This window comes from Camelus bactrianus, chromosome 1 (genome assembly GCF_048773025.1).
Source record: "Camelus bactrianus isolate YW-2024 breed Bactrian camel chromosome 1, ASM4877302v1, whole genome shotgun sequence".
Taxonomy (NCBI): domain Eukaryota; kingdom Metazoa; phylum Chordata; class Mammalia; order Artiodactyla; family Camelidae; genus Camelus; species Camelus bactrianus.
The window spans coordinates 10193796-10211992 of NC_133539.1; the positions used below are offsets into that span (position 1 = coordinate 10193796).

An 18197-nucleotide genomic window follows, 5' to 3' on the forward strand; every position below is an offset into this window, starting at 1 on the left:
CTGCCATGTACATGTCCTCCTCTCCCCACTGGGCAGCATCGCATGGCCCGACAGAGAAAGCTCTTCTATCTCAAGTTTCCTAAATGATCTGAGGGACGTCTTTCCAATTTCCATCTACTAACTCTCTCAAAGCTGTCCCAACTCAAGGTGCACCTAATTGATAAAGAAGATGTCTCACATGAGGACTTGCCTGAGGTGGGTGGGGGCTGCGAGTAGGCGTCCTTTCCTCTTATCACCCTGGATGGCAGCGTACACAATGATGGGTTACAAATTCAGCCCAAGAGCTAATCCCTCACCAGAGGCACAGGGCCCCAGCCAAGAGAAGGTGATTCCATCAACTAGTGCTAGAAGCTTCGTGTACCTGCCGTCAGCGTCTCCTCTTCCCACTGTCAAAGTTAGGCTGCCAGGAGGTGCTTCTTTCTAAAGCAGACCTTATGGCAGTGTCACTTTGTGTGTGTGTGTGTCGAGAGGAGGAGTGAAGCTACGTGTCCATTTCCTAAATCTTATGAGTCGTGTAAATGGGTTTTTAACCCATAGCCTCTGAACAAAAGAGCCCATCTATACTTGCACCATCAATCAAATGGGACCTAATGAAACTTACAAGCTTCTGCACAGCAAAGGAAACCATAAACCAAACAAAATGACAGCCTATGGAATGAGAGAACATTTTTGCAAAAGATGAAACTGACAAAGGCTTGATCTCCAGAATATATAAACAGCTCATACAACTTAATAGGAAAAAAAATAAACAACCCACTCAAAAAATGGGCAGAAGATCTAAACAAACGATTCTCCAATGAAGACATATAAATGTCCAATAGGCACATGAAAAAATGCTCAGTATCACAAATTATCAGAGAAATGCAAATCAAAACTACAATGAGGTATCACCTCACACCAGTCAGAATGGCCATCATTCAAAAGTCCACAGATTATAAGTGCTGGGGAGAGTGGAGAAAAGGGAACCCTCCTACACTGCTGGTGGGAATGCAGTTTGGTGCAGCCACTGTGGAAAACAGTATGGAGATTCCTCAAAAGACTAGGAATAGACTTACCATATGATCCAGCAATTCCACTCCTGGGCATATATCCAGAAGGAACCCTAATTCAAAAAGACACCTGCACCCCAATGTTCACAGCAGCACTACTTAGAATAGCCAAGACATGGAAACAACCTAAATGTCCATTAACAGATAACTGGATAAAGAAGTTGTAGTATATTTATACAATGGAATACTATTCGGCCATAAAAATGACAACATAATGCCATTTGCAGCAACATGGATGTCCCTGGAGAAAGTGAAGTTAGGCAGAAAGAGAAAGAAAAATACCTTATGATACCACTCATATGTGGAATCTAAAAAAAAAAAAAAAAAGGCAAATGAACTTAAATATAAACCAGAAACAGACTCACAGACGTAGAATACAAACTTGTGGTTGCTAGCATGGAGCGGGGTGGGAAGGGACAGACTGGAAGTTCGAGATTTATAGATACTGACAGGTATATATAAAATAGATAAACAAGTTTATACTGTATAGCACAGGGAAATATATACAAGATCTTGTAGTAGCTCACAATGAAAAAGAATATGAAAACAAATATATGTATATTCATGTATGACTGAAAAACTGCTATACACCACAAATGGACACAACATTGTAAACTGACTAAAACTCAATTAAAAAAAAAAAAAAACTTGCACCCTCAGAAGACTTGCAGGCCCAGTAGGTATTACTGCTGTCCAGTAGCTAATTCTCTTTACAAGCCTTGCGCAATACAAGTGACACATCATGTACAAATGAAGTGCTTACACAGTGCTGAAAATCCCCTTCACAACCTTTCAGGGGATTAAGGGATCAGGTGACACAGGTCGAAAGTTCTTGTCACGTGATCACGAGGCCTCAGTAGCTCTACTGGGTGTTACTTAAGAAAACAAAAGCTTAGCTACACTAATTTTTAGAAGTTGAAACTTCGCCGAAGATACGCCCAAATAAAGAAGGTGAAGAGGAAAAACTTCACGTAGGCTTTTAAAAAGCAAATTATGCAGTCTTTTATTTCTAGCTTGAAAAAAAAAATACTTAAATTACTAGGAAACTATTTACAAGATTAAGCACATTTTAAGCCAGGAGACTGGATGTGAAGGGCCGCTCAGTGCCCCTTGTTGGGACAGGCCAGGGCAGGTTACGTGACCTGCCCGAGGGGCTGAAACTCCTTGCCAGAATCAAGGAGAAGACCCCGTCTCCTGACTGCCTGGCCCAGCCAACAATGCACAAAATATCAGCGTGGGGCCACGGCCATGTTGCTAACCAATAGTTCTGTGTCTTTTTAGTGTTTAAAAGAAATCTTGATTGTTTTGGTATGTAGAATCATTCTAGAAATGAGTATGATTTAGAAAATTCTTTGTTTAAAGAAAAAAAATCAGTCTGTCTCTCCCATGAGAGCCACGACCTCTCCCCAGGCACCCACGGGTTTCTTGGTGACAGGAGTATGGAGTCCTGAGCTCCCTCAAGTCCTGACGGTAACATCAGTGGGTTCACTGGCTTGGAGTCCTCCTTCCACGGGCTGCTGGCTCGGACCTGCGCTTTGGTTCACAGTGCTTTGGAGAACATCTTCTCCCTCATTCTCTGGGGACAAAACGATGGACACAGAATCCCAGGCATCATCCTTTGGCGAGCTGTCGTTGTCCAAGGCGTCTAAGATGGGCTGATCCGGGTCCTTTAAATACTTGAGAAGATTGAAAACCACCATCATGATTAGTTTCTCAGTTCAAAACACCAGACCTTTCTGCTTTAGTTTTAGTTGGCACAATCCTATTTTATGCAGGGGTAGCTTCCTGTTCCGCCCACCAACGAAAAAACCACTAACACCTGAATATCCCCTTCACCCCTCATCTCGGTAACGTGCACACGGATCCAAGGACCAACCAGGGGAACGCTCTGAAGGCGTGAAGGGGCATCACTCAGGAAAAGCAAGTTCTCACTTGCTGCACTGGATGCGCGCTGGTGGATTATTCATCCTGAAAGGTCTCTGGAATTCTAACTTTTTGGTGAAGGAGGAAACGGGACCTCTCATTCACCAACAATGGGGGCAAAGAGGGGAAGCTCACAAGCATTTTTCGCAGCCCACTCTGCCCACCGGTTGTTTCTACTTCACACAACACACACGGTACAGAGGATCTGGGCCCACAGTGGTGGCAGTGCGGCTCTGGGAGGGTCAGAAAGTGCAGGTCTTCAATGCGAAGTGATGGCCCACCCGGCCTGACTCTCCCTGGCCCTCCTGCCTGTGCTTTGGGCTTAGCCATAAGCCCAAAGTCATAACCAAGTGACTAGAGCTCCTTCTAGAAGCACCACTCTGTCTTTATAGACCAGCTGTAACACCCTAAGATTCTGTTTCCAGTATTTTACCCTGATTTTACTTGGTAACTTTACCCAGTTACCAAGAACCTACTGCCTGGCTCTTGGAAAGCCTGAAAGGTACTGAAATACAGTAAGCTTAGCGCTGGCTGATTCAAAGAGGAACAGTAATGGATCATGTGCACTTGTGAAAGCTCGAAAATATAAGTGAAACATGATTCATTTTTCACACGTTAACTTCAGTGACCTTTGATGTAGATTTTTCACACTTTCCCAGGAAAGTGAATCGAAAGACTTTATTGTTTTAGATTAAAGCTCAGAAGGAAACAGCTAGTAGTAAATTCACATACTAGGGCCCAGCTGCTATTTCCACTCAGAGAGAGATTACGAATGCAAGTAAAACTCTGAGTTGAGAGCTGTTATGTACGTTGTGACAATATTAACCATGGAAGGTTTTTGTTTTTGTTTTTCTTTTTGTGGTAAGAACATGTAACATGAGTTCTACCCTCTTAGCACATTTTTACGTGCGAAACACAGTACTAACTACAGGCACGACGTGGTACAGCAGATCTCTGAACTTACTCATCCTGCAGAACTGAAACTTAACACCGTTTGAAAGCACCTCCCCGTTTCTCCCTCCCCTTGGCCCTGGTAACCACTATTCTATTCTCTGCTTCTGTGAGTGTGACTATTTTAGATGCTTCTTGCAAATAGAATCCTGCAGCATTTGTATGGAGGTTCCAGTATGGAATTTAACATACAATTTGCATAATGTCTGTGTACCTTAAACACCTGACACCGATAAAGACAAGAGACTAGAGCTCTTTCTAGAAGCACCACTCTGTCTTTATAGACCAGATATAACACCCTAAGATTCTGTTTCCAGTATTTTACCTTGATGTTACTGATGAACGATAAACCCCCTAGAAACAAATACTTCTAAATATTCTTTTTTTAAAAAAATCAAAGCATCGGATGAAATTTTTTAAAGAGATTTCAGTTTTTGAAATACATAACTATTACAGCACAAACACAGCATTTACAGGTTCTAAATACGTCTACATATTCTTGATCAGCTAACTTCTGAGCCTAATAATGTCCTTCCTGGCTGTGACCTCAGAGGGCCTGGCTGCCACAAGGAGCCTCAGCAGGGCTGGGGCTGGGCAGGAAAACAAGACTTTCCGCAAGACCCACTCACTCCACTTTTCTTTCTTAAATCTTTTAAAATACTAGTAACATTCCCTGAGCCCTCGATGTGCAAGGCTTTGTGCTCATGGCTCAGGGTGTGTTTACCCCAGAATCCTCCTGAGTGCACTTTGTCTGACCCAGAGCTTGGGCTCTTGACTGCTGTTTCCACTGCCTTCACGTCATCCAGCCAGGCTCCCTGGGGACATCACGTAGTCCGGCCAGGCTCCCTGGGGGCATCACGTCCTCCAGCCAGGCTCCCTGGGACTGATGTGTTGCCTCGGAACCTCCTGCAGCCGATTTCTTGGTCCAGCCAGACCAGGCCACCTTTTTGGCCAACCTCGTGCCATTTAAAAATTTTCTTAAACTGAACATAGACTTGCCCTATGATCTAGCAATCCTACTCCTAGGCATATATCGGAGGAAACTCTAATTGGAAAAGATACATGCACCCCAATGTTCACAGCAGCACTATTTAAAATAGACAAGACATGGAAGCAACCTAAGTGTCCATCGACAGATCTAGATAAAGAAGTTGTGGTACATTTATACAATGGGATACACTCAGCCATAAAAAAGAACACAATAATAATGCCATTTGCAGCAACATGGATGGACCTGGAGATTGTCATACTAAGTGAAGTAAGCCAGAAAGAAAAAGAAAAATACCATATGATATCACTCATATATGGAATCTAAAAAAAGGACACAAATGAACTTATTTACAAAACAGAGACAGACTCACAGACATAGAAAACAAATACGGTTCCCAAGAGAGGAGAGGGTAGAAAGGGGTAAATTGGGAGTTCAAGTTTGCAGACACTAACAAATATACATAAAATAGATAAACAACAAGGTCCTACTGTAGAGCACAGGGAACTATATTCAATACCTTGTAATAGCCTATAATGAAAAAGAATATGAAAAGGACATCCATATCTGTATCTATATATGTGTAACTGAATCACTGTGCTGTACACTAGAAATTAACACATACATTAACTATACCTCAATAAAAAAATAAAATAAAAAATGTTTAATTGTGGTAAAATACGTATAGCATAAAATTTGCCATCTTAACCATGTTTAAATGTACAGTTCAATAGTGTAAAGCACATTCACAGTGCTGGGCAACCACCACCACCATCTGTCTCTAGAACTTTTTTCATTTTGCAAAACTGAAATTGTCCCCATGAAACACTAACTCCATTGGCACAAAATTGTAAACCAACTATACGTCAATTTAAAAAAAAAAGTATAAACACTAACTCCACATTTCCTCCCTCCCTCCAGACCCTGGCCATCGCTATTTCACATTCTGTTTCTATGAAGATAAGTACTCTAAGTACCTCATTTAAATGGAATCATGTAGCATTTGTCTTTTTGTGACTAGTTTTCCTTATTATACTGTCCTCAAGGTTCATCCATGTTGTGGCATGTGTCAGAATCCCCTTCCTTTTTAAGGCTGAGTAATATTCCATTCATACGTCCACCACATTTTCTTGATCCATTCATCCATCGATGGGGCACTTGGGTTGCACCTACCTTTTGGCTATTGTGAATAGTGCTGCTAAGAACATGGGTGTACAAGTAACCAAGAACCACTTTTAATGCAAATCTCTGCGCCCTTGGCTTTGCCTGTGGCTGTACTCCCATGTGGTACCAGGAGGCGTGGAGGGCTGACACATCCCCCTTTTCCGTGTGTGCACACATACCTCTTCTAATCGTGCTGGGATCCCTGGCGGAGACTGAAACCAGTATTTAACCAAGCTTCTGTATTTCTGGACCAGGAAGAGACAGGTCCCTACCACCACCGACAGCAACAAAAAGGTTCCCACGGCGATCAGGATGACTTGCTGAAGCTTGGCAGAGGCTAAAGAGACAAAATTAAAGTGAACAAGATGAGCATCCCACACGTAACACAAACACGGTAATTTCTCATCCGCCGCTGCGATACATGGAGTTCATGTCCCAGCGAAATGGACGGGTACTGCCCCGCTTCCACCCAGCCTTGTGTGCTTCAATTAATAGCTAGGAAAGGCAATGCTAAAACAAAGCGTTAGCTGTCTGGCAGCTGTCCCTCCTGGAGACTTTAACACGAGCTCATTATGCCTACAGTTCAGTGCTGTCTGCTCAGCCCCTTCTCTCTGGGTCTCCCCATGCTCACCGCCCTTCACCTAATTAGCAACCCCTGATTTCACGATTTTAGGAGTAATCTTTTCCCAGCTCAGAAAGGACTTCAGAAAGCGTATGTTACCGCCTGCTGTTGTCTCGGAGCAAGATATGTCGCTTAAATGCCCAGGTCTCGAGATTTTCCCGCTTATCCAAAACAGTTCTGCCTTGACTTGAAAACAGTATGCTCTTAAGGGTTTTAAATTATTCAACGTGATGAAGTTGCTCCTGTTAGGGCGTGTAACCTACATAAAAAACACCAACAACCATATGTGAAAATTACCCGCATGGACATGATCAAGCCCCTCCCATCTATTCCAATGTTTCCTCAAATTCACACTGAACACAATAACCAAAGAATAAGATAATTCTGTTGTTAAAGAAACAGAATACACATTCTACATGCTTACAGTGGACAAATTTCATATATGAAAACTGATGAATAGTATCAAGAAAGATGCTGACATACACAGCACAGGGAATTATATTCAATACCTTGTAACAGCCTACAGTGAAAAAGAATATGGACAGGAATATATATGTACATATGTATCACTGAATCACTATGCTGTACATCAGACATTAACACAACATCGTAAACCGACTATACTTCAATTAAAAAAAATAAAAAGAGGCTGATGTCTTCAGGGCTGTGTTTCTGGCTATGAGGCCTCAGGGGTCCCGCCAAAGACTCATCACGGCAACGGAGGGTCCGAAGCTAAAACTGCAAATTTCAATTGCGAGGATGAAGCTTCCTCCTTTCAACTTAACATTTTGTATCTCATGGTGAATCTCATCTAGATACTTGAAGTTAGTCAACAAACAGAAGAACAGTCATTCTAAGAAATAATGTTCCTTTGGTTCTCAAGCTGCTTCTGGCTTTCACTGGAAAGTGCTGGTTCCTTTTAGAGTGCAGATGGAAAAGGTCTTAGTGACTCATGTCATCAGGAAAGGGCTGGGTCCCAAATTCTTAGAGGAGTCTGTCTCCTCTCCACCTCCCAGCCTCTACCCTCCCTCAGGTCCTGTCACCTCCACACCTCCAGTCAATGGCTTCTCACTCCCGGCCTGGACAAGGCTGTCATTGCTCCACAGGGAAACAAGGAAAAGATACACCATATTATGGCAATACAGGACTCCTTAAAGGGCTGCTTTCTTATTATGAGATACAGTAGACAGGCTACAGCCATCTGGAATGGCGGGACATAACACACGCTCAGTGTTGTGGAAAGAGGAAGCTGCATATATATGTTGATTGAAAAAAGGCAGATTATTCAACAGTATATAGAACATGACCTTATTTTTAAAAACACAAAATAACCGTGTTGTACACGAATAGCAGGATTACAGATGACTTTTAATTTTTCCCCTCCTGTTTAATATTGATGACCACCAGGGCAGAGGAGAGAAATTTTTGCTCCTGATGCCACATCCAGCAATTTTAAGGACGGCATTCCTTTATGAGTTTATTTCAGCAGCCACTTGGCCTTTCCAAAATTCAGAATCACAGGCCGCAGAGAAGAGCTAACATTTAGGCCTGACACTGCAGTCCGGAGAAAGGCTTGGTTGCATGGCTGACGCACGGCTGGCATTCGGGGAGTGGCCTCACCATTCCCGGATAAGGGTGGTTTAGTGTATAAACAATGCTTTTGGTGCTGAACACTTGCTCTCCTGCTGGGAGCCTGGAGTTTGGGTGTATATACTAGGCAGAGGGTGCCTATGTGACCACCCCCAGTACAAGTTCCAGGCGCTGAGTCTCTAAGGAGCTCCCCTGGTTGACAACATTTCACACGCTGTCAAGCTTCTTGCTGGGGGAATTAAGTGTGTCCTGGAGGACTAGGGACAGTTCCTGGAAGCAACTGCCTAGATTCCTTTAGACTCTGCCTTGTGTCCTTTCTCTGTAATAAATCACAGCCTCGAGGACAGCTAGGTGCTGAGTCTCGTGCGTCCTTTAAGCAAACCTAGGAGTTGGTCTTGGGGACCCTGACATGCAGACTCACAGCTGCAATGGAAAGCATACTGGTCGGTGGCTTTCACAGTCACTTTGGCCCCAGAATCTTTTGCTCACAAAAGTCCAAAGTATAGATGCTCTGGCTGAAAAGCAGAAAGAGGAATCCCTTCTGGATTTTTCCAGGCCTTCTCTATTCCAGTGGACCAGACCTTGACCTCCGATTTTGGAAAATGAGTCTTTCCTTCATCCCTGTATGCTGGGAGTCTGTTCTTCAGTGACTTTTGCCTTCTCCGTGTTCTCAGTCACCACAAAGAAACGACGTGCAAACGTGGACTATGTTGGAGAAGAGCGACAGTTAAGAGCATGAGGCTCGATGTCCCCTCCGCTCCGCTAGCTGTCAGCTGCCGCCCTTGGGCAAGTCACGTAACCACTCAGTTTCCCTCCCTGTGACACAGGGTGGTGTCAAGATTAAATGAGATTAAATGTATCTCAAGTGCCTGGCCCAGTGCCAGATACAAAGAAAGCTCTGTATAAACATAAGCTCTTATATTATAAAAAATTATAATAATGTGGGACGTAGGAAATCATGAAGTTTACATAGATAATAAAACATCATTAACTGCAGTTTGGCTGATCAGACACTGGAGGTGATTAAACGCCATCCTTTTTCTCTTGTGCCACCCAGGGCTGACCGGGCCCCTTGGGTCTGACCCACCTCTGTCAACCCAGCACCCGCCCCAGGCTCGCACACGGCCTGCATTTCTGATGGATCCAAGCACTTGCAGCTCCCCAAATGTGCGGCGCCTTCTTGAACCTACTGGTCCTTCTCCCTAGAACGCTCTCTCTCCTTCCAGTAAGTGAACTTGTCACCTATTCACATCACACTCTTTGCAAACTGTTCAAACCAGAGGCTTTATATGGTTAAACCTTGCAGGCTGCAGTAGCAGATTCCTTGCTGTAGAAACAGGCCCACAGAACCTCCCCAAACTCCGGAGTGTGGCAAAAGCACCAGGGACTCCAGCTGAGTCCAGGTGCAGACAGCGGGGCCGTGTGACACCAGGCAGAGAGGGCCCTAAAGGCGGGTCTGGTGGGAGAGGAGTCTCCGCACGGTGAGCAGAAGCAGGGGTCCTGAAGAGGAGGGTCTGCCCACTAAGCCTCGGCCTCTCAGGGGATACTGGGATGCCTTATTTCCCTTGGCCGTTTTAAAGGAGACCTTCTTTTGCTATATAGAAACTCCAAAGAAAAGAAACTCAAAACAAAGAAGAATAATGCTCTTGCCTGTTGGATTCCGCCCTTTTCCCAGTAATAGACGTAATACAAAAAATAGGCTTCACTGGCAGGGACGTCAAAGGGAGAAGAAAACTTGATGTTAAAGGAGCCTTCTTCTGGGGTCACCCAGATGTTTTCTGGAGGTCCGATGGTCGCTGAAATAGAATTAAAAAGTCAATCAGTCAACCTATGTGCGTATATATACACATACATACATAACCACGTCATATATATATATACACACAATATGTATATTGTATGTGTAATTACAGTCAATGATATATAACATATATATATAATTATGTACATACACACATATTTGTACTGGTAATGAGGTTGCATTCCGGCACACAAGACTACCACACGCTCTCTGGGCACCAGATTTACTTGGAAGGTTACAGGGCAGCACCAGGGCTTTCTGGGGTCCTTGCGGCCGCCCACACGGCTGCTGGCCGCCCCTGGAGATGGCTCAGGTACAAGTATCTGAAGCCACTTTGGGCAGGTACAGGACCCTCCCTGGCTTGAAAGCCACACGAGCCAGTATCTCTCATAACAACTCCAGAATAGTTTTTGGAGTCCCCACAAGGGACACGCCCAGTTACAAGAATCCCTGCACTCAGCAACACCCCAAAGATGACTGCCGACCGGGTACTTAAGACTGTCCCAGTTGAAATGCAGTTTACCAGTCAGGGGTCCTCCTGACCATAAACATTTCTGCTTAATAACATGGTTTACGTGCTATCTTTATCAGATTTCCAGAGAAGCAGAGGTGAAAGGTTAAGCATAGTTCAAATTTTCATGCAGAGGGGGAGAAGATTTTGTTAGTCCTTCTCTACTATATATATATAGTTACATATTTTCTATATAAATGAACCTAAAGTGGTGTTTACAAACTTTAAAATACATTTATGTGTCTTCTAGCTTTTTGTAATACAATGCTTAAATATAATAACTGAGAAGTATTACCACCATAAGTCTATTTGTTAAGGCTTTTCATACAATTCTCAGGACAGCAAGGACTATGACTCATGATGAGCAATAAATGAAAGATTACACCATGTATCAAGTAAGCATTTAAATTGTGTAATTAGCCAGAGAAACTCAGATCAAAGTACAGCTGTGTCCTCCAAGTTCTAAGAAGCCTGTTTCTGCACATCTTACACCCACAGATGATGTGAATGATCATGTGTTCACAAGAGTGGGGCTGGATTTCTCTCTTGCTTCCACACTCTCACTTGGGCTCTCACAGGTTGGGCAGGGTTAGGCGTGTGGTCTGGTCACCTTTCTCTCTGTGTGAAAGGAACTGGTCCCCACAGGGTTTGGACTCATGCCCTCTGATCTCATTTGTTCTGGTGGAGGAACTAAGTCCAAACAAAGACAGGGCTGAGCTACAGTGATGTTAGCAGATTTGCTGCAAGTAACAAAAAGCTCTCATTAAACCTGCTCACAAGCACTATTTACAATAGCAAGACATGGAAGCAACCTAAATGTCCAATGACAGATGACTGGATAAAGAAGTTGTGGTATATGTATACAATGAAATACTACTCAGCCATAAAAAAGAATATAATAATGCCATTTGCAGCAACATGGATGGATCTGGAGATTGTCATACTGTAAAGTAAGCTAGAAAGAGAAAGAAAAATACCATATGGTATCATTTATATGTGGAATCTAAAAAAGAAAGCACAAATGAGCTTATTTACAAAACAGAGACAGACTCACAGACATAGAAAACAAACTTATGGTTACCGGAGGGGACGGGGTGGGAAAGGATAAATTGGGAGTTCAAGATTTGCAGATACTAACTACTATATATAAAATAGATAAACAACAAGTTTATACTGTATAGCACAGGGAACTATATTCAATATCTTGTAGCAACCTATAATGAAAAATAATATGAAAATGAATATATGTACGTACATGTATGACTGAGACTATGCTGTACACCAGAAATTGACACAACATTGTAAACTGACTACTTAAAAAAAAATGGTCAAAAAACCCCCCAATAACCTGCTCACAGACACTGGCACACACATCCCGCGCTTCCATTCCAACAGCTCTCTGACCAGAGCTCGGGAAAGCACACTGACCTCAGGGCCCGGCCTCCCCTGAACGTGTTCTCTAGACTTGTCTGGGCCTTACCCATGGGAGAGGGCATGGGAGCCTGGACCACTAATCACTTAACTGCTGAAAGGTCAGCCCTGAAAGACTCGCATTTCTGAAGAGTGGCCCGGATCTGGAATCTGATTGCAACCTAATGAGTCTGTGTCTCAAGGGCGGACATCATCTGCCTTCTCTCCAGTCCTGAAGGAAGGCTTGAAGGAGCCACAGGTGACCCACTGAGAGCAACCTCCATACACCGAATGATCCCTATAAACCTGGACATGGATTTTGCATGCACGTCCACACAGATCTGTGTAACAGCTACACAAGGTCATCACCATGTCCCAGGAGAGGAGGGGAGAACTGAAGCCCAGAAGGGATGTCACTTGCCCAGAGTCAATGCCCGTAAGTGGCAGAGTTGGGATGTGATCCCAGGTTTGTGTGATGCCAATGCCGGCCCCCTCCAGCCACCATCTCATTCTCCCCTCTCCAGCCCTTAGTAAAGCATCTTCACAGGACCTACACATCGCAGCTCCACCACGAGTGATGAAGGCAGTGATGGGCTCTGAGGACACCACTGCCTCGAGCTTCACCAGTGAGGGAGCCGAGCATGACATCCCCTCCCCAGTAACTAACCGAGAACACTGCTGCCCAACCAGCCCGGGAGGGCAGAGCGCAGCAGCTGGCTGACGCTAGACCCGAGACTTTCACCACAGGTCTTGCTTCTGTTACCACCATTACTTTATTTTCCCTACTAATTCCCAGACATGTGATGGTTCTCTACTCAAGACAAATGACCTGTCCCCAGTAGGTGACCAGCCGGCAGGGACTGGACCGTCTCCTCTTCCCATCCCCAAATCACCAGCACAAACCATCAATTTTTTTTTTCTCAGCTTCTTATTACAGAAGCTTTCAAACACATAGAAAGTACAGAGAAGATGGTAATCAAAGGTCATGGATTCATCACCCAACTTTATTTCTTATTGAATGAAAAATTCTTTCAATTCTATAGTGCTTTGCAATTTTTTAAAGTTTCACACATATGATTTTGTATAATCCCACAAAAGCGCTTTTATTCCCCCTATGCCTGAATCGCTCCTCCCCCTCCCCACTGGTAACCACTAGTTTGTTCTCTATATCTGACTCATCATCCAATTTTATTATACTTTTTATTATTTTTTGGTAGATAATTAGGTTTATTTATCTTATTTATTTTTAATGGAGGTACTGGGGATTGAACCCAGGACCTCATGCATGCTAAGCATGTGCTCTAGCACTGAGCTATACCCACCCATCACCCAACTTTAAATCAACCATCAAGTCACAGCCAGTTTTGTTTCTCCTGTGCCCATCCACCTTGTCCTTGCCCCTCCCCACCTCTGGATTATTCTGAACAAATCTCAGACATGACGTCATTGCAAATATGTGTAAATGTGTAAATACTTCAGTACGTATCTTGAAAAGATCTGATCTCTCCTTTAAAAAAAAGTAAACAAAATACCACTATAACACCTAAAATAAACAAACAACAATTGCTTAATATATCACAAAATATCTAGACTGTGATCACCTTTCCTCAATTGTCTTACACCTTTGTCTAGCTTGAAACAGATTCCCAAGACGTTCCATACTTTGTGTTTGCATAGACACTGAGGAAACATGAGGCTCAGCTGGCCATGCGGAAAATGAACCACTGAGAAAACACATGTATAAACTAGTATCAGGTGAGTCTTATGCCCCCCTTCCAATATCTGGGAGCACACGTGTGTTCATTCAATCATTCAACAAGTGTTTACTGAATATCTGCCATGCGTCAGGCACTGTTTAAGGCTGAATTAAAGTCTGTCTTGAACATAAAAGAATTAGTGCCAGGGAAGGGTGATCAGTGAAGCCAGTAGCCTAGTAACCCCCCTAGCACAGAGGTTAGCAAATTTTTTTCATTAAAATGCCAAAGTAAATGTAGGCTCTACAGGCCAGAAAGACCTTTTTGCAACTACTCAACTCACCTGCTGTAGCACGGAAGCGGCCACAGACAAGAAATACATGAAGAGATGGGGAAACTGCGTTCCGATAAAATTTTTTTTTCAATTGAGGTAGAGTTGATTTACAAAGTTAGTTTCAGATGTACAGCAAAGTCATTCAGGTATCTATATATGTATATACACATATTCTTTTTCAGATTCTTTTCCATTATAGATTATTATGAGTTATTGAATATAGTTCCCTGTGCCATACCATTAAGTCCTTGTTGTTTATCTATTTCCTATATAGTAATGTGTATCTGTTAATCCCAAGCTCCTAATTTATCCCTCCTCCATTTCCCTTTTGGTAACCATAAGTTTGTTTCCTATGTCTGTGAGTCTGCTTCTGTTTTGTAAATAAGTTCATTTGTATCATTTTTTTTAAGATTCTACATATAAGTGATAGATATATTTGTCTTTCTCTGTCTGACTTCACTTAGTATGGCAATCTCCAGGCCCATCCATGTTGCTGCAAATGGCAATTATTTTATTCTTTTTTATGGCCAAATAATATTCCACTGTATATATTGACATCTTTTTTTCTGATAAACTTTATCTACTTTATCTACAAAAACAGGTTGATGGGCTGGATTTGGCCACAGGCTGTGGTTTGGCAACCCTCTGGTCTAGTAAGTCACCCTCCTCAAGCACCAGCCATCGCAGTTAGTACCTGAGTTTGACCATCATACCCACCTGTTTGCTGGTTATTCAGGGTGACAGGCAGGAGTCAGGTGCACAGAGTCAGACTGCTGAGTGCAGGGGAAAGTGAAAAAACCCTGGAAACGATAAAGGAAGTTGATGCCCAAGTTCTCTTACCATTCCGATAGTGTTGGAACCAAGGCGCCATCACCCAATCAGAAACGAGGCCTGCCAGCTTAGCTTGAACACGTAAAGAGATGTTGAAACTCGGGGGGAAACCCTCTGAGAGGTTGTTTGTCGAAAAGACACACTTTGGCACAATGATGTTTGTACAGTCCACCTTACTGTTTTCTTTGTTGACGTCGTACCAGTTACTACTGGGATTGCTGCAAAGGAAAGAAAGAATTTCATTTCACAGAATTCTCACTTCGATCGTAAAGAAGTTTCCCCAGAGCTGAGTTTTTTTTTTTCTTTTTTATTGAAGTATAGTCAGTTTATAAGGTTGTGTCAATTTCTGGTGTACAGTGTAATGTTTCAGTCATACATGAACATACATTCCTTTTCATATTCTTTTTCATCATAGGTTACTACAAGATATTGATACAGTTCCCTGGGCTCTGCAGTATAAACTTGTTTATCTATTTTATATATAGTCGTTCGTACCTGCAAATCTCAAACTCCCAATTTATCCCTTCCCCTCCACCAGTAACGATAAGTTTGTTTTCTGTATCTGTGAGTCTGTTTCTGTTTTGTAAGTAAGTTCATTTGTCTTTTTTTTTAGATTCTACATATAAGTGATAGCAACATGGTATTCTTCTCTTTCTGGCTTACTTCACTTAGTATGACAATCTCCAGGTCTATCTATGTTGCTGCAAATGGCATTATTTCATTCTTTTCTATGGCTGAGTAGTATTCCATTGTATAAATAAACTACAACTTCTTTATCCAGTCATCAGTCAATGGACATTTAGGTTGTTTCCATGTCTTGGCTACTGTAAATAGTGCTGCTGTGAACACTGGGGTGCAGGTGTCTTTTCAAATTAGAGTTTCCTCTGGATATATGCCCAGGAGTGGGACTGCTGGATCATATGGTAAGTCAATTTTTAGTTTTTAAAGGAGTCTCCATACTGTTTTCCATAATGGCTGCACCAAACTGCCTTCCCACCAACAGCGTATGAGGGTTCATTTTTCTCCACACCCGCTGCAGCATTTACCATCTGTGGACTTTTGAATGACGGCCATTCTGACTGGTGTGAGGCGGTACCTCACTGTTGTTTTGATTTGCATTTCTCTGCTAATTAGCATATCAAGCATTTTTTATGTGCCTATTGTATGCCAAGAGCTGAGCTTTTGAAATGATTTTTTTCCCTTTTTTTTTGGAGAGGGTGGTAATTAGGTATTCTTTTCTTTTTTTAAAAAAATTTATCTTTAATGGAGGTACTGGGGATTGAACTCGGGACCTTGTGTATGCTAGGCGTGCCCTCTACCACTGAGCTAATCCCTCCCCTGATAAAAGGATTTTTAAAAATTGAGATATAATTCACATACCACAAAATTCACCCATTTAAAGTGTACAATTTCAGTATATTCAGTGCTGTGCAATCATCACCACAATCCATTTTAGAACACTTTTATCACTCCCAAAAGAACCCCCATACCTATTAGCAGTCACTCTCCATTTCCCCCCAACCCCCCAAAGCCCTACTCTTCCATTAATCTACTTTCCGTTTCTATGGATTTGCCTGTTATGGACATTTCATACAAATGGTATTGTAAACGACGTGGCCTTCTGTGATCAGCACCTTTCACTTAGCCTGTCTCAGTATGTTTTCAAGCATGATACATTGTAGCACGTGTCAGCACTGCATCCCTTTTTATGGCCAAATAATGTCCCGTGTGCGTACACACCACATTTTGTTTATTCATTCATCTGTTGATGAACATGTGGGCTGTCTCCACTTTTTGGCTATGGTGAATAATGCTAAGAATATCCACATGAAAGTTTTTGTGTGAACATGTGTTTTCAGTTTTCTAGGGTCTATATATCTAGGAGTGGAATTGCTGGGTCAAATGGTAACTCTGTTTTTCACTATTTTCCAAAGCAGCTGCACCATTTTACATTCCCATCCACAATGTATGAGGGTTCCAGTTTCTCCGTATCCTCCCCAACACTTGTTATTATGCCTTTTTATTAGACCCATCCTAGTGCCTATATTTTTCCTGATAACTAATGATGTTGAGTGTGTTTCATATACTTATTAGCTATCTGAGTACTTTCTTTGGAGAAATGTCTACCCAAATCCTTTGTCTATATTTTTACTGGGTCATGTGTCTTTTAATTGTTGAGTTGTAAGAGTTCTTTATATATTCTGTATAAATTTTTTTTTCTTTGCAGGGGAGGTAATTCGGTTTAGTTTTAGAGGAGGTACTGGGGACTGAACCCAGGACCTCGTGCATGCTAAGCATGCACTCTACCACTTGAGCTATACCCTCCCCACCTTTATATATTCTGGATACAAGTCCCTCACCAGATCTATAGCTGGCAAATATTTCCTCCCATTCTGTCCTACAACTGATTTGCATGCTCCAAACTTGGCCTCTGTAGCCTACGTCTTAGATTGTGTTCATACAAATCACACTCTTGCTTCCAGCTAGTGCAGGGTTTGTTTTTACCCCAAAGCCGCTCATTTAAAGAAAGGGTTGCCCACATGAAGACCCTGCCAAATATAAGGCCATGCATCCTTGTAAGTGAGAATGTACTCCCCAGAGTCCCAGCTTCTCATTCTCACATGGGATTCTAACCCCCAACTTGGAGCTCTGTCCTTAGGTGACAGACTTGAGAAAAGGCAGGGAGGTGGCTCTAGACACCTCAGTGGGGAGCAGCAGGCAGCGTCCCCTCTAGGGACAGGCCATGTTCTGGACAGCAACTCTGGCCTAGAAAGCAGGCCAGGGGAGACAGAAGTTAGATGAGGCTAGGGGTCACGGCCACTGGCTTTCACACACCACATGGACTTAAGTGTACTTCTGACCTTGACTGGAGGCTTACCTTCTATTAAAGCAGTGACTGACAAGATGAAAGCCATCAAGACGTGTGGCCAGGGCTTCCACAGAAGGTGCCTGTCCTACCAGCACACCACCAAGCCCTGGGCTCACAGACCTTAATGGGGAGAGGGACCCCAACCGCAGGCACCCCTTCTCAGACTGGGGGGTGTGCCTCAGAAGGGGGAAGGTGATTTTTTTTTTAAGTTATACAGATACTTAAAGGCACTCTAACCTCCTCCCGGCCGATTCCAGCTGTTGAACCGGGGCAAAGGGCCCCCTCCCTGATTCGCCAGGGAACTCACCACCTGTGTTCTGCCTCCTCCCCTCTCCTCCAAACCTGCCCCTTTCTCAGAACCACTTCTTAAAACTGTTTCTCAAAAACAGGGTTTAAAAGGGCACAAGCCATCCAAATGTAAATGACAGCTGGCACATGCAGGTCAGCAGTTTGTGGGGAA

At 43.1% G+C, this 18197-nt stretch overlaps 1 protein-coding gene across 2 annotated transcripts in view; it reads right to left on the reverse strand.

Moving 5' to 3' along the window:
* Positions 1–2026: 2026 nt before the first annotated feature.
* The window catches only part of IFNGR2 (interferon gamma receptor 2), a 29106-nt gene continuing 12935 nt past the window's right edge, over positions 2027–18197 (reverse strand). For both annotated transcript variants that reach the window (XM_074360460.1, XM_074360455.1), the window contains exons 3-7: positions 14878–15086; positions 9938–10083; positions 6797–6956; positions 6255–6412; positions 2027–2725 (exon numbers count right to left, since the gene is read on the reverse strand). In XM_074360460.1, the coding sequence (XP_074216561.1) occupies positions 2507–2725; positions 6255–6412; positions 6797–6956; positions 9938–10083; positions 14878–15086 (892 nt within the window). In that variant the 3' untranslated portion in view covers positions 2027–2506. The remainder of the gene's footprint in view (positions 2726–6254; positions 6413–6796; positions 6957–9937; positions 10084–14877; positions 15087–18197) is intronic.